This window comes from Macaca fascicularis, chromosome 10 (genome assembly GCF_037993035.2).
Source record: "Macaca fascicularis isolate 582-1 chromosome 10, T2T-MFA8v1.1".
Lineage (NCBI taxonomy): Eukaryota > Metazoa > Chordata > Mammalia > Primates > Cercopithecidae > Macaca > Macaca fascicularis.
Window position 1 is genome coordinate 86,198,715 of NC_088384.1, and position 14,565 is coordinate 86,213,279.

Here is a 14,565-nt window from a genome sequence, read left to right on the forward strand (position 1 = left end):
GTGAATGTGGACACTCCTTCCAGGGCCTGGAGCATGACCACCAATTAATTTCCTGAAATCCCTGAACCATGTCCCATTACCATGATATCAAGGCCACTCCATGAAAGTATTAGAGCTCCAGGAAAGCCAGATGAGCCAGGCTCGTGCCAGGGGTAAATATGACAAAAGTAAACAAACCCAAACACCAGATCCCAGCCAGATTCTGACAGAAAGGTGAAAACAGTGGGGTATGGGTGACTAGGCAAGGGGCTGATCAGCCCCAGGACTTTAGGTCTATCTAAGGTCCCCAAATCAACCTGAAGTCAGGGGCCCTTGGGTCTGACTGGAATTTTCCTTCCTTAGTATAGTAGTAAGGTAATCTCCTTTCTCCTTGGCACTCAAATTTCCCAAATGTGAAAACGGAGATGATAGTAACAGCCTCTTAAGAATTTTGTGAGTGCTTTGAAAATTGCAATGAAAGCCAGCGGAGTGGTTACAAGCACTGAACTGAGTTCTGGTTTTGAATCCCCAAACGTGAGATACCAGTTGTGTAACTTTGGACACAGAGTTATTAGCCATTCTGTGCCTTGATTTCCTCATCTTAAAACGGGGACAATAATAATATCCACATGATCAGGTGGTTAAGATGATTGACTGAGTTAATATTTGTAAAAACATGTGCCTCGCATAGGGGAAGGGTTATGTAAGTGTTTGTCAAATAAAATAAACACACAAATAATTTGCTCCTATTACTTCATCTCTGGGCTTCAGTGTTGTTTCCTTTTCCAGGAACTTTTCCTTGCTCCACTCACTGCCTTCACCTAGGAAAACCTTAGTCTCCCTTCGGTTATTACTTCTTTCCTATCATCCTCCTGGACACACTACCGGTTGGCTTCAGAGATTTCTTACCTGGGACACAGGGGATCAGATTGCATCTGTATTTCTCAATCTTCAGCTATTCATATACCTGTTCAATTTTTGCCTACTTATTCTACTTTTTTTTTTTTTTTTTGGGGGGGACTGAGTTTTGCTCTTGTCGCCCAGGCTGGAGTGCAATGGCGCAATCTCAGCTCACTGCAACCTCCACCTCCCAGGTTTAAACGATTCTCCTGCCACAGCCACCTGAGCAGCTGGGACTACCAGTGCATGCCACCACGCCCAGCTAATTTTTGTATTTTTAGTAGAGACAGGGTTTCACCATGTTGGCCAGGCTGGTCTGAAGCTCCTGACCTTGGGTGATCCACCTGTCTTGGCCTCCCAAAGTGCTGGGATTACAGGGGTGAGCCACCATGCCCAGCCTGATTCTACTTTGATTAACTTAGTTCTTCTGAGTGATAGAAAATCCCAAGTAATAGTAGCTTATACAAGACAGATGTTTCTTTCTCTCACCCACAAAAGAGGAACTATCCCATCCTAGTGTTTCCAACTAGTCATCTGTGATCCAGGTTCCTTCAATTTTGTTGCTCTTCCAACCTAATAGGCGTCCACCTCATGACCCAAGATGGTTGCTCAAGTTCCAGCCATCAGTTCTGCATCCTGGCAGCAGGAAGGACAAAAAGAGAGTAGGAGGGCACACTCCTTTCCTTTCAGGAGACTTCATGCATTTTTCCCACACTACCTCCTCTCATATCCTAATGGCCTACCATCCACTTGGCCATACCTAGCTGTAAGGAAGGCTGGGAAATGAAATCCTTCTTCTGGTGCACTGTACCCACTACTGATCAAAGCTTCTATTACGGTGGAAGAAAGAGTGAGTGAATACTGGAGGAAACCAGCAGACTTTAATGCATCAACTTCATATGGACTCGTATTTCTGCCCTTACTCTAGTCAATATCACCCATGATATCTTTGGTTTCATGAGCTAGTTATATATTTTCTAAAACAATTTAAAATAAACACTTAGCCATTGAAATAAATACACATGTATAGATATGTGTGTATATAGATACAGAGATAAATGTAGTATAGATGATGGGGAACTGTTACTCTAGTTGCTCCCAATGACACATGCCTCCTGGTATTCATATCCTTATGTAGACCCCTCCCCTTGAATCTAGGCTGGCCTATGACCTGCACTAAGCAAGAGAATGCAGCAGAAGCAATGCCAGGCCATTTCCAAGCCTCAGTTTTAAGATGGTCCAGCAGCTTTTTCTTTTGTGCTCTGGAGAAAGTTGCCTGCCATGTAAGAACTCTGACTACCTTGAGACCACCATTATGTAAGGAAGCCTACGCTAGCTACATGGAGAGATCACGTAGAAGAGAATGAAAAAACCCAGCTGACAGTGAGAACCAAGCCCATAGACACACAGTCAAGTCTGAGCCAGCTCCCAGCTGTTTGTGCCACTCCAGCTGACACCATACAGACAAGAGCGGAGCTGTCTCAGCTGAGAGCAGCCCAAACTGCAAAACTGTGAGCAAATAAATACTAATTTTCTTTTAAGCTGCTGTTTTGGGGTGGTTTGTTATGCAGTGATAGATAATCAAAACATCTTTATTTACTTAACACCTAAAATTATGTTATATACCACTACCTTTTGGAATATTGCAGACTAAGTGATGCTCTTAATGTTCCTATAGGAGGCCTCATTCTGTCTCTCACAGATCACACATCTCCACAGATACATAATTACAGCTATCTGGTTGAGGACTTTCTGTGTGCCAACATGACCATGATAATCTCTCACATGATCTGTTTTCTCTCTTGTCCCCTTGCACCTGGGAGTAGCCAGAGGGAGAATGTTTTCACAGTACAAATCTACTCACATCACTCCCTCACTTGTCACCCACTGCCATGTCCACAAGGGAGTCTTCTTAGGTTCAACTACACACTCAGGTTCAGCAAATGACCACACTTGGCATTGACCTACTCTGAAGGATATAGCACAAGAACTTTCACTTGCTAGCACAGCACTCAGTGCTCTTCTTGGCAGGAATCTTTGCTTCTTCCGGCAGAGCAGTACCACTCAGATGCCAGATGAAATCCCCATCAGGTGGGTGCAGGAACGATCCTGACTTAAAAGTTTCATGTCCCACAGGAGCCAATGTCTTTGGACCTGTCCAGTTACATGAATCACTATGCTCAGGATGCCAAAAGTATGACTTCCCACCAGGTATTTATAGTTCCCTCCAGCCCAGATGCAAGTTATCTCTCAGGGGTATTTAAAAGCATCATCAACAGCAACTTATTTTTTTACAACAGTTTTAGATTTACAGCAAAAATGGGAAGATGATACAGAGAGTTCCCATATATCGCTGTTCTTAGTCTATTTTGTGTTGCTATAAAAGAACACCTAGGCAGAGCACAGTGGCTCATGCCTGTAATTCCAGCACTTTGGGAGACTGAGGAGGAACAACTGCTTGAGTCCAGGAGTTCAAAACCAGCCTGGACAGCATAGTGAGACTGTCTCCACCAAAAAAAAAGAAAAAGAAAAAAATTAGCGGGGTTTGGTTTTGCACACCTAGTCCCAGCTACTTAGGAGGCTGAGGTAGAAGGATCGTTTAAGCCTGGGAGTTCGAAGCTGCAGTAAGTTATGATAGTGCCAGTGCACTCCAGCCTGGGTGACAGAATGAGGCTCCATCTCTGAAGAAGAAGGAGTTGGAGAAGAGGAAGAGGAAGAGGAAGAAGAGGAAGAGGAAGAAGGAGAAGGAGAAGAAGAAGAAGAGGAAGAGGAAGAAGAAGAGAAAAGAAGAAGAAAGAACAAGAAGGAGGAGGAGAAAGAGGGAAGGAGAAGAAATGAATATCTGAGGCTGGGTAATTTATAAAGAAAACAGGTTTATTAATATTTGGTTCATGGTTTTGTGGGCTTGTACAAGAAGCATGGCATTAGCACCTGATTCTGGTAAGGACTTCAGGAAGCTTCCGATCATGGCAGAAAGAGAAGGGGGGCAGACATCACATGGCAAGAGAGGGAGCAAGAGGGAGAGGGGAGGAAGGTGCCAGGCTCTTGTTTTAACAATCAGTTCTCTAGTGAACGAACAGAGTGAGAACTCACTTATTACCGTGGAGATGGCACAGAGCCATGATTCAAACATCTCCCACCAGGCCCAAAGTCCACCACTGGGGATCAAATTTCAACATGAGACTTGGAGGAGACAAACATCCAAAGGATATCAACCCCATACCCACTTTCCCCTACTGTTAACATCTTACATGAGTATGATATATTTGTTACAATTAACCAATACTGATACACTGTTATTAGCTGAAGTCCATACTTATTTAGATTTCTGTAGTTTTTGCATAATTTTCTTTTTCTTTTCCAGTGCCCCATCAAGGGTACCAACTACATTGAGTTGTTATGTCTTTTTAGGTTCCTATTGTTTGTGACAATTTCTCAGACTTTCCTTGTTTTGATGACCTTTTGAGGAGAACTAGTCAGATGTTTTGTAGAATATTCTTCATTGGGATTTGTCTGATGTTTATCTGATGATTAGATTACAGCTATGGGTTTTGGGGCGGAAGACAACAGAGGTAAAGTGCCATTTGTGCCACATCATATCCAGGGTACCTGATTTGACTGTTGGAGTTGACTTTCATCACCTGGCTGAGGTCATCAGGTTTGTCAGTTTCTCCACTGTAAAGTTACTTCACACCGCCCTACCCCTGCCCCGCCACCCCAGCGCTTTCCATAAAACACTCTTGGAAAGGGAATCATGATGTGCAACTCACACTTTCAAAATGGGGAGTTATAGTTCCCCTCCTTGAGGACTGAGTTATCTACCTACAGAATTTGGAATTCTGTATGGGAGATTTATCTTTTCCACCTGTTTGTTCAGTTATTTTTATCGGTATGGACTTGGAGATATTTATTTCCATACTTTTTGTTACATTCCAATATTACCTTATTTATTTTGTCACTTAAATTTTTCCAGCTTTGGCCATTGGGAGCTCTTTCAGTTAGCTCCTACCCCCACCATTTGTGTGTGTGTGTATGTGTGGTGTGTGTGTATGTGTGTGGGGTGTGTGTGTAGTGTGTGGTGTGTGTGTGTGTAGTGTATGTATGTGATGTGTGTGTAGTGTGTGTGGTGTGTATGTGGTGCGTGTGGTGTGTGCATGTGGTGTGTGCGTGTGGTATGTGTGTGGTGTGTGTAGTGTGTAGTGTGTTGTGTAATGTGTGTAGTGTGTGTGGCATGTGTAGTAGGTATGTGTAGAGTGTGTGTTGTGTAGTGTGTGTGTAGAGTGTGTGTGGCATGTGTGTAGTGTGTGTAGTGTGTTTGTAGTGTGTGGGTGTGTAGTGTGTGTGTAAAGTGTGTGTGTGGTGTGGTGTAGTGTGTGTGGTGTGTGTATTGTGTGTGTATAGTGTTTGTGTTGTGTAGTGTGTGTGGTGTGTATGTGTAGTAGGTATGTGTAGAGTGTGTGTGTAGTGTGTGTGGCACGTGTGTGGTGTGTGTGTGGTGTGTGTGTAGTAGGTATGTGTAGAGTGTGTGTGTTGTGTAGTATGTGTGTATAGTGTGTGTACAGCATGTGTGTGGTGTGTGTAGTGTGTGTGGTGTGTGGTGTGTAGAGTGTGTGTTGTGTAGTGTGTGTGTAGCGTGTAGAGTGTGTGTGGTGTGTGTGGTATGTGTGTAATAGGTATGTGTAGAGTGTGTGTGTTGTGTAGTATGTGTGTGTAGTGTGTGTACAGCATGTGTGTGGTGTGTGTAGTGTGTGTGTGGTGTGTGGTGTGTAGAGTGTGTGTGTTGTGTAGTGTGTGTGTAGCGTGTAGAGTGTGTGTGGTGTGTGTGGTGTGTGTGTAGTAGGTATGTGTAGTGTGTGTGTAGAGTGTGTGTGTGTAGCATTTCTTTACTTTCTGGCACTATCAGATGCTCCAAGCTCATCTTGTAGTATTTCCTGCCCAAGTCCTATAAACAGCAACTTCTCCAAGGAGCCTTGGATCCTTTTATTGGAGAATGGTATTAGAAACCAAATTTCAGTGCTACGTGTGCTTGTTGCTATGGAGTATCATTGCTTCTAAGCCCTCTCGCCTGACAGTAAGGAAATATATGTGTGTATACTAGCCCGTGTGTGTGTGTGTGTGTGTGTATATATATATATATATATATAACTTTCTATATGTAATCATCTGCATCTATATTAAGCTAAACATGAGTTCATTCTGGTATCTCCAATTCTAATCTGTTGCCACATGGATCATTCTAGCCTCCTCCTCAGGGGTCATTTTTATCAGAAGCAATGTTGCTTAGTAACATAGCAGACATATGTTTATCTGTTTCTAGGAAACAGAGCTTCCAAAGGTCAAATTCTCATGCAAAAGAGGAAAAGGTTTTGTTAATCCTTTACTTATATTCATCAGTGAGGATCTCCACTGCTCTGAGGATAAAGAACAAATTCCTTCACCTGCAAGGCTCTGCAGTGACCTGACCTGGTAATTCCAGGCTCGTCTCCTACCACGTTCCTTATCGAGCCCTCCATGACAACCACACGGGTCTCCTTCAGCTCTCAAACTCATCACACACTTCCTTCTACCCCAAGTTCTTCGCCTATGCTAGGCCCTCTGCTGGACTTCTCTTTCCTCCCCTCTTTACCTGGCTGCCTTCTACTCATCCTTCTGATCTCAGCTCAACCCACACTTTTACAGGAAGCCATTCCTATCCCCAAGACTAGGTTGGCGTCCTTGTTTGAGGCTTGCACTGTATACATTTATTTTGTAGCACTTACTATAACTGCAATGTTACATTTACTTATCCTTTTCTCCCACTAGAATATGAGCTATTTGAGTGTAGGGATGGAGTCTACCTAGCTGACTAGTGTATAATATTTGCCCATTTTCTCTGTTCTTTATTCAAATGAGCACTTATCCAGAGCTTCCCAGGTGGTAGCCCCTTTTCTAGTGTCTGGGGATACTGCAGGGAGGGAAACAGGCAAAAAACCTCTTCTCTTGGCACTTACTTTTTAGTGGAGGTGGCAATAAGCAGACAGAAACTAATGTCAGTTGGTAAATGCTGTAGAGAAAAATTCAGAGTGAGGGAGTAAAGAGTGCTGGGGCACTGCTATTTTTGAAAGGAGGGCCTGGAATGGTGTCTCTGAGAAGGTGGCATTTGAGCAAAGACTTGAAGGAAGTGAGGGAAGGGGGTGAGGGCGGGAAATATCAGAAAGAAAAACATCCCAGGCAGAAGGAACAGCCAGCGCAAAGGCTGAGGTTGGACAGCGCATGACTGAGGGAAGGAACAGTAAGTGCTTTAAGGGAGGTATCTCATCTCATTCCCATAAAGCTTCCCACATCCATTTCACAGAGGAGGAAACCGAGCTCCAGGAGGGGAGTCCTTTACACCAGGGCAGCCAGCTGTGGGGGTGGAGCTGGGATTTGAACAAGAGTGTGGTGCCAGGGCTAGCATCCCTTTGAAGTCTCTAACAACAGGCCAGGCCTCTGCCAGACTGGGAGGAAACGGAGGCCTTCCCAGCCCTGGTGGACCTGCCCAGGGCTAGGCTATGCTGGTCTTGAAGGCACAGGCATCCATCATCCAGGGTGACTTCCAGTCTCCTGGTTGGTGAGGACTGCACAGAACTTTGGAGGAGGACAGGTTAGGCTCCGCTCATGAGGTGGCCGAGGAGGACATGGCATTCTCATTTGCCTGTCCTTCCACATGGCCAACTTCTGCTGGCCCTCCCACAGCCCTTGAAGGCTGCACATTCCCGTTCCTCATGGACAGAAGTGGACACAGGCTCAGAGGCCAGAAGTACTACCCCAGGCCACACGATTCAGCTGGTCACAGTGTCTTCCCTGAACCTGCACGATTCAGACCAAAGCTTTCTCTGGGGCTGGCGTGTGTTACCCAAAGAGGAAATGTCTCCTTGAATTTGGTACTCTAGGCACTTCACTCGACTCATCTTAACTCCAGCCCAGCCCTGTAAAGGAAGTAAGTGAAAGTCACTCCTATTCACAGCCTGTTCACCCACACCCACCTAGGTCGTTCTAGGCGATCAGACACGGGTCCTGTTCTCCAGGAGCTGCTAATCCGATGGAGGAGGCTGACCCTTAAACAAAATCACGACCGTCAGAGATCAAAGCAAACAGTGCAGGCAAAAGGAGAGCCCAGATGGAGGGGCCCCTGGGATGAGTGGGTGTGTGTGCCCAGGGAGGGGTTCCAGGAGAAGAGGCCCCACAACTGGGCCTTGGAGGGTGAGGGTGTGTTTGGCCATTGGCTATGCCCCCAAGAGAACACCCCTCTTGGGCGGGGCACTCCACTGTCCCACAGAGAAAAAAATTGCAGAGAAAAGGGGGAGGGGGCTCGTCAGATTCTTTCTCGCAGCCTTCAGGTGGCGCCCTTGAGCCATGGAGCCGCAAGCGCCAGAGGAGACTGTCCCGACCTAAGGACCTCAGAGAGGACCCGGGGTCCTACCTGGGGGCTGTGGGGGGTGGGGGGTGGGGGGAAGGGGAAGTGGGAGAGTGGGAGTAAGGAGGGGGCAGGCACCTGGGCTTGGGGCAATAGGGGCTTTCCAGTGGTGTGGAGAGGCAGGCGGCGGGGGAGGGGTGTTCTCCAGCACCCCCCGCCCACCCCGCCCCTACGCCCGGGGACCGCGGGCTCGAAGCCCCAGTTCACTAAGCCCAGGCGCTGGCGATCCAGATCTGCCTGGAGGGGAGGGGAGGACGATGGATTGGAACCCCCGCACCCTCACCCCAGACCATCACACGCCTTCCAGTCCCTCTCTGTGCTAACTCTCCGGGCGTCCTCGCCGGCCGCGGGCGGAGCTCGCTCCGCGGCGCTCGGCGATCCCCGGCCCCCGCCCCTTCTCCTGTCCCTCTGTCCCTGGATCCCCCCCCAGCGGCAGCCACCGCCGCCGTACAGCTCCGCGCGGCGCAAGCAGGTACGTGCGCCTCGGCAGCTGCTCCGGGCCGGGCCGGGAAGGGGGCGGGAGACCGGGAGGGCGAGGCAGTGGCGGCCAGGCCCGCGCCCTCCGGGCTGCGCCGCAGGAGAGACACCCGCAGGCGGACGCCGGCTGCAGGAAGGCGGACGGGCACTGGGAGGACGAACCCTCGCCCGCCGGGCGCCCTTCGCCCCCGCGTGGGGAGGCAGGGAGGGAGGCCCGGCACAGGTACGCACGCGGAGAGGGGACTGCCGGGGGGCGGCTGGAGGCCGAGGGCCGGGGGCGGGGAGTGGGGGCGAAGGACAGTTAGCCTGACCTCGCGGCCCGCCGAAGGACATGCGGCCAGGGGACCCGGCCTCCCCGGGCCTCCGCCTGGTCCGATTCGGCCTGCCCTGGCCCGCGCCTATGGTCAAGGGCAGGAGCAGGGGGTGTGGACTACGGGCCGGCGGGAGCGGGCGCAGTGGGCAGCCGGCGTGCTGGGGCTTTCTGCGCGCAACTTTGGGTACAACAGCGTGGACCTGCGTGTGCGTATCTACGCGCCCCAAGGCTTTGTGTACAACTCGTGCGTGTGTCTATCGATTGGGTTTTGTGAAGCTTCATCCACAGCCGCTGTGCGTCCCTCTCTCCGGGTGTCAGTGCGCGCGATGGGTGGGGTATTGGGCCCCTGCGGGTCTTGGTGGATCTGGCTTGAATCTTACTCCCAGGGGCACTTAAGAGAGAGAGAGAGAGAGAGAGAGAGAGAGAGAGAGAGAGAGTGTGTGTGTGTGTGTGTGTGTGTGTACTCGCGCGTGCGTGTGACCAGTCCTGCCCCCTCCCAGGGTATGGGTAATCGTGTGGCTGGAAGATCTGAGGGTCACACTACGTGGCTTCTGGGTGTCTGTGGGTACTGCTGTGGGAACAGCTGCTGGGGGAGTGAGTGTGGAACTGGAGTGTTCCTTTCAGGACCTGTCTGACTGCAGATGAAATTAGTGACTGGTGGGGTCGTGGGGTGTGAACGGTGGGCAGGAGCAGCTGTGTCAGTTGGTGTGTTTCTGTTTCTGTTTGGGTAATTGGGCACGGCCTTTGTGTAACTGGTGAGTATCTCTGAACCTGTGCATGAAACAGAGAGATGTCCTAACTCTGGGTGAGAGGAATCCTCTTTTTTCTCTGCCCTTTCACTGTGGCATCCTAAGAAAAAAGTTTTGGGGTCCTGCAGCATGAAGGAGAGCCCTGCTCCCAGAATGTGGGAGCCCCAGATTTCTTCCAGGTTATGGAGGCATCAACATGTCAGTCTGGGAAAGGGGTTTCTGGGCCACTCCAGGAGCTGAGTTGGGTGGAAGGTGCTGAGGGTGTGGTTGGGGGCCACTTCTGAGCACCCACATGGCACCCACTGCTGGTACCTGTTTGTGGCTGGGCACTCAGGAAAATGTTTTTGGTGCTAAGAGTAAAAAGCCAACCAACAAACACATCTTTTTTTTCTGTCTATTCACTGGAAAGTAAGAGGAGTCTGGGCCCAGGCTGGGGACCCAGATGGAATTGAAACTTATCCCTGCTCTCAAGGTGCTGACGGTTGCTGTTAAACAGCCAGATAAAATGAAGGGTCTATGAGTGAGGGATGCAGAGCCAGGGAAGGCTGGTGGAGTGATGCCACCAGCACAGGGGTATGAGTTTGCAGGTTTGTACGTGATAATAATTCTTAGGGAACCTGCATTCAATTCCTGTCCCACCCTCCCATACAGGCCATGGGATCTTGGCCATGTAAATGGAGACAGTGATTCCGGATCGTGGGGCTGGGGAGGGTGATATGAGATACTCCTGCGTGAAGTGTCGGGTACACGGCTTAACAGCTAGTAGGTGCTTGGTAAACATTTACTAAAATGGGACTCTGGAAAGAGAGATGAAGTGATAGAAACGGGTTGTAAAGGGAAAGGAGCTTTGTACTCACATGAAAGGCCCTATATGTGCTAAGAGGAGGTGTCTGAGGCTAGTCCATATTGACAGGAAGGTCAGAAAGATTGAAAAACATGTCTTCCTGCACTGAGGCTCTTTGAGTTTCATTCATTCATTCCATTCATCCTCACTTCATTTGCTCATATTTACACATACACACACACAGACAGAGAGAGAGAGAGAGAGAGAGAGAGACAGAGAGAGAACCACAGTGCACTGGAGAATAAACTCCAACATGAGAATGCAGAGAATCATGTGTGTGTGCATGTATGTGTGTGTAGACACACTGGAGCATGCGAGCCACTTTGCACCTGGGGGTCTCTGTAGTCCGTGGACTTGTGTGCCTAGGGCTCTGAGTGTATGTGCATGTGCCCTCAGGCCATCAGTATATACAAAGAATGATGCAGTTCTGCTGTGGATCAGGAATGACACATGCCAGGCAAGGAAGGGGGCTGAGGTAGGACCTGCCAGGGAGAGGCTAGATCTAAGAGCCCCGATTGCCAACTCCAGGTGAGTGTTATAAGGGAACGGGGGCCTAAGGTGGCCAGATTCTTTCATTTTGCAGGAGAAGCCAGGAATCCAACATTTAAAATGTAAAATCTAAAATCTTTTGCTAATTCACCAAAAACAAATGAACAGGCCAGGAACAAAACAAAGCAAAACTTCTGTCAGCCAAATACGGTCCCCGGGCTGTCAGTCAGTATCCTTCAGCGGGAATGCACATGTGCTGTCTGTGTCTGGGTGGGTGTGTGTTCAGGTTCTTGGGTGGGGTAAGTCCTTTTGCAGCACAGACAGTGTCCCTCTTCTCACCTCTCCCTCCTGGTTCCCCTCCTGTGGTCCTAGTCCAGGTCCCCACCCTTTTGTTTACATAAAAGCATTTGGCTTTGACCTAGTCATGGCTCTCCAGTCTGCCCCTTCCTCTTGGCCCTTTCAGCCATGCCATCCCCAACCTGCTGGCTTCCTTGCTGGACCCCCGTCCTCCACTTTGCCCACTCCCATCCCATCAGTCCTCCTTTCTTCTGAAGCCGAGGCAGATGTCAGCACTTCCCGCTCCAGCTCCTCAGCTCGCATGGCTCTCAGGCTCCTTGGCCTGGCTTTCAGAGTCCTTTGTGAGCCGGCCCCAGCTGGCCTCTGAGGCAGTCTGTTCCCCTTTCCAGAATGCCCTCATCACCTTCCATTGCTGGGAAATATCCAATTCATCTTCTGAGATCTGGCTCAAATGCCACCAACTCCCAGAAACTTCCCTTCCTCTGTTCCCACAACTTCTGCATTTCTACCCCCTCCCCCACCTCTGTCATCCTTCCCTCATACAACAAGGTTCATGGATTGCACTAGCCAGGGTCTTGCATGCACTATTTTATGAAATCCTCACAACAGCCTTATGAGGGAGGCATTTTATTCATTACCATTTTACAGATAAGAAGAAGACCGAATCTGGAGAGGTCACATCACTTGCCCAAGCTCAAGTGGTGAAGCTGGGATTTGAGCCTGATGTTCACGCTATCTACATTCCCTCCATCGTAATAGGAGCTCATCGCTAACACTGAGCACTCAGGGTTCTGAGCACTTTGCATAGGTTATCTCGATCCTACTCCAGCTTTGTGAACTAGAGGGGAGTAGTAGGATTATTTTATAGGTGGGGAAACTGAAGCCAAGACAGGATTAGTGAATTGCCCACAGCCATACCCCAGCTGGTGGTGGAGTGGGATCTGGGCCCGGATCACACTGTTCTGTCATTGTCTTATTCCCTGTCTTCCCCTCTGTCTGGCAGACACCCCCAAGTGGGAATTGTGCCTGACTCACCTTCATGTGCTTGGGGACTGGTGTGATGTCCTCCACAACAGGGAGAGGTTGCTACATTCAACTGACTTTCTGTTTTCTCTTCCAGCTGCCAAGGGGCCAAGGGATGAGCTGGGGCCCTCCTTCCCAATGGCATCTCCCCCTGGTCTGGAACTGAAGACACTGAGCAATGGTCCTCAAGCCCCAAGGAGATCAGCTCCCCTGGGCCCGGTGGCCCCATCCAGGGAGGGTGTGGAGAATGCCTGCTTCTCCTCAGAGGAGCACGAGACCCATTTCCAGAACCCTGGGAACACGAGACTGGGCAGCTCACCCAGTCCCTCTGGGGGTGTCTCCTCACTGCCCCGATCCCAGCGGGATGATCTGTCCCTGCATTCAGAGGAGGGGCCAGGCCTGGAGCCCGTGAGTCGCCCGGTGGATTATGGCTTTGTTTCCGCCCTTGTTTTCCTGGTGAGTGGGATTCTTCTGGTGGTGACAGCATACGCCATCCCCCGTGAGGCTCGAGTCAATCCGGACACAGTGACAGCGCGAGAGATGGAACGACTAGAAATGTACTACGCCCGCCTAGGCTCCCACTTGGACAAGTGCATCATCGCAGGCCTGGGGCTGCTCACGGTGGGCGGCATGCTCTTGTCGGTGCTGCTCATGGTCTCCCTGTGCAAGGGCGAGCTGTACCGCCGGAGGACCTTCGTCCCCGGCAGGGGCTCCAGGAAGACCTATGGCTCCATTAACCTGCGCATGAGACAGCTCAATGGGGATGGGGGCCAGGCCCTGGTGGAGAATGAAGTTGTCCAGGTCTCAGAGACTAGCCACACCCTCCAGAGGTCTTAAGTACTCCCACCTTATCTGGCTGCTTTAGCTCCAGTGCCACAAGATCTCCCCACACCCGCTCCCCCGCCAAGGCCTGGGGTTTCCAACTGAGCTCACATAGGGGCTTGTGGAAGAAGTACTGGGTACTGGAGGGAGAGCTCGGCGCCCAGCCCATGCCCCACATGGGCAAGCAGCCCACTGGTCTGTTTTGTAGCTGAGGTTTTGCATACGGTTTTGTTTGGAGGATGGCTTCTGCTGCTAAAAATACAAAAGTTTGGAAACCACTGCTCTTGGAGGATGAGGTTTCTTGGCATTTCTGAAGACCGGGAGCTGTTTGAAAGGTTGCCCATCTCGTTCCCTCATGCCTTGGGAGTGAGGGACCTCTTCTGTCCTTATCGGCTGAGTGAGGGTGTTGAGGGGTCCCTTTCAGCCCTGACCATCTAAGGTGGGAGGTGGCTTCATGATGAGGGGAAAAGTCAGCACCAGAGTGACCCCCAGTACCCCCACTGACTAAACTGTGATCCTACCCTCACCAGGCTTCAGTTGCCCTGCCTTCAAGTGAGGGGGTTGGACTGGATGACCCCTGAGGTCCCTCTAGTTCTTCCCTGGGAATGGGAACCCAGTCTCTGTCTCCAGTCACCCCTCCAGGGGAGGAAGGCATCCACCAGGCACTAACCATTCTCCCTGCCACTTTCTGGCCTGACTTCAGGAACCACCACAGCCAGCAGCTCTCATGGTCTCAGGAAAGAGCTCCCTGGTGGGGTTGGGCTCAGTTCAAAGTTTGCGACAGCCTGGTTTTCGTCTTGGGGTCTAATTTCCTGCAGTGACACATCTTTACAAAGCCAAGTGCACAATATTCCCCAGTTCTTTGGGCAAGAAGGATCTTTTACACAGGAAAGGGTGAGGGCTTTATTGTATTTCTGTGGGCATGATGCAGGCCTTGATCACCTTCTCCTCAATAGTATGTCTCTTGCTCCTGACCTTATTTGGATAGCAGGAAAAAAAATTTTTTATGTTGAATTTGTAACCTTAATCTCCCCCATATAGTAGTAAAGTGAAGCCACAGTTTATTCGGGGGAGAAATCAGGCACATTTGGGTGACCTAGACATGCTGGCCACATTGCCATTTGTTTTCTTCTTATGAAATGTTTCTAGGTTCCTGCAGACTCTCTTTAAACTCTTGATAAGGAAAGGAAGTAGGCCCTGGGGCAAGAAGACATAGGTGTTTGAGGACTGTGGGGAG

General features: G+C 49.9%; 1 protein-coding gene across 2 annotated transcripts; it reads left to right on the forward strand.

Annotated features, from left to right (window-relative positions):
- Positions 1-8,248: 8,248 nt before the first annotated feature.
- TMEM74B (transmembrane protein 74B) lies at positions 8,249-13,605 on the forward strand. 2 transcript variants are annotated; one of them, XM_015457872.4, is made up of 2 exons: positions 8,249-8,786; positions 12,604-13,605. In XM_015457872.4, exon 2 carries the CDS (start codon positions 12,645-12,647, stop codon positions 13,341-13,343), a length of 699 nt encoding a protein of 232 aa, XP_015313358.1. In that variant the 5' UTR covers positions 8,249-8,786; positions 12,604-12,644; the 3' UTR covers positions 13,344-13,605. The 2 variants fall into 2 exon arrangements, with proteins under 2 accessions (XP_015313358.1, XP_045218619.1); XM_045362684.3 differs by having other exon boundaries at positions 8,515-9,014.
- Positions 13,606-14,565: the final 960 nt, after the last annotated feature.

Bases quoted from the DNA above. Each gene is read 5' to 3' on its own strand.
- TMEM74B (XM_015457872.4), top strand. From the start codon at position 12,645: ATGGCATCTCCCCCTGGTCTGGAACTGAAGACACTGAGCAATGGTCCT.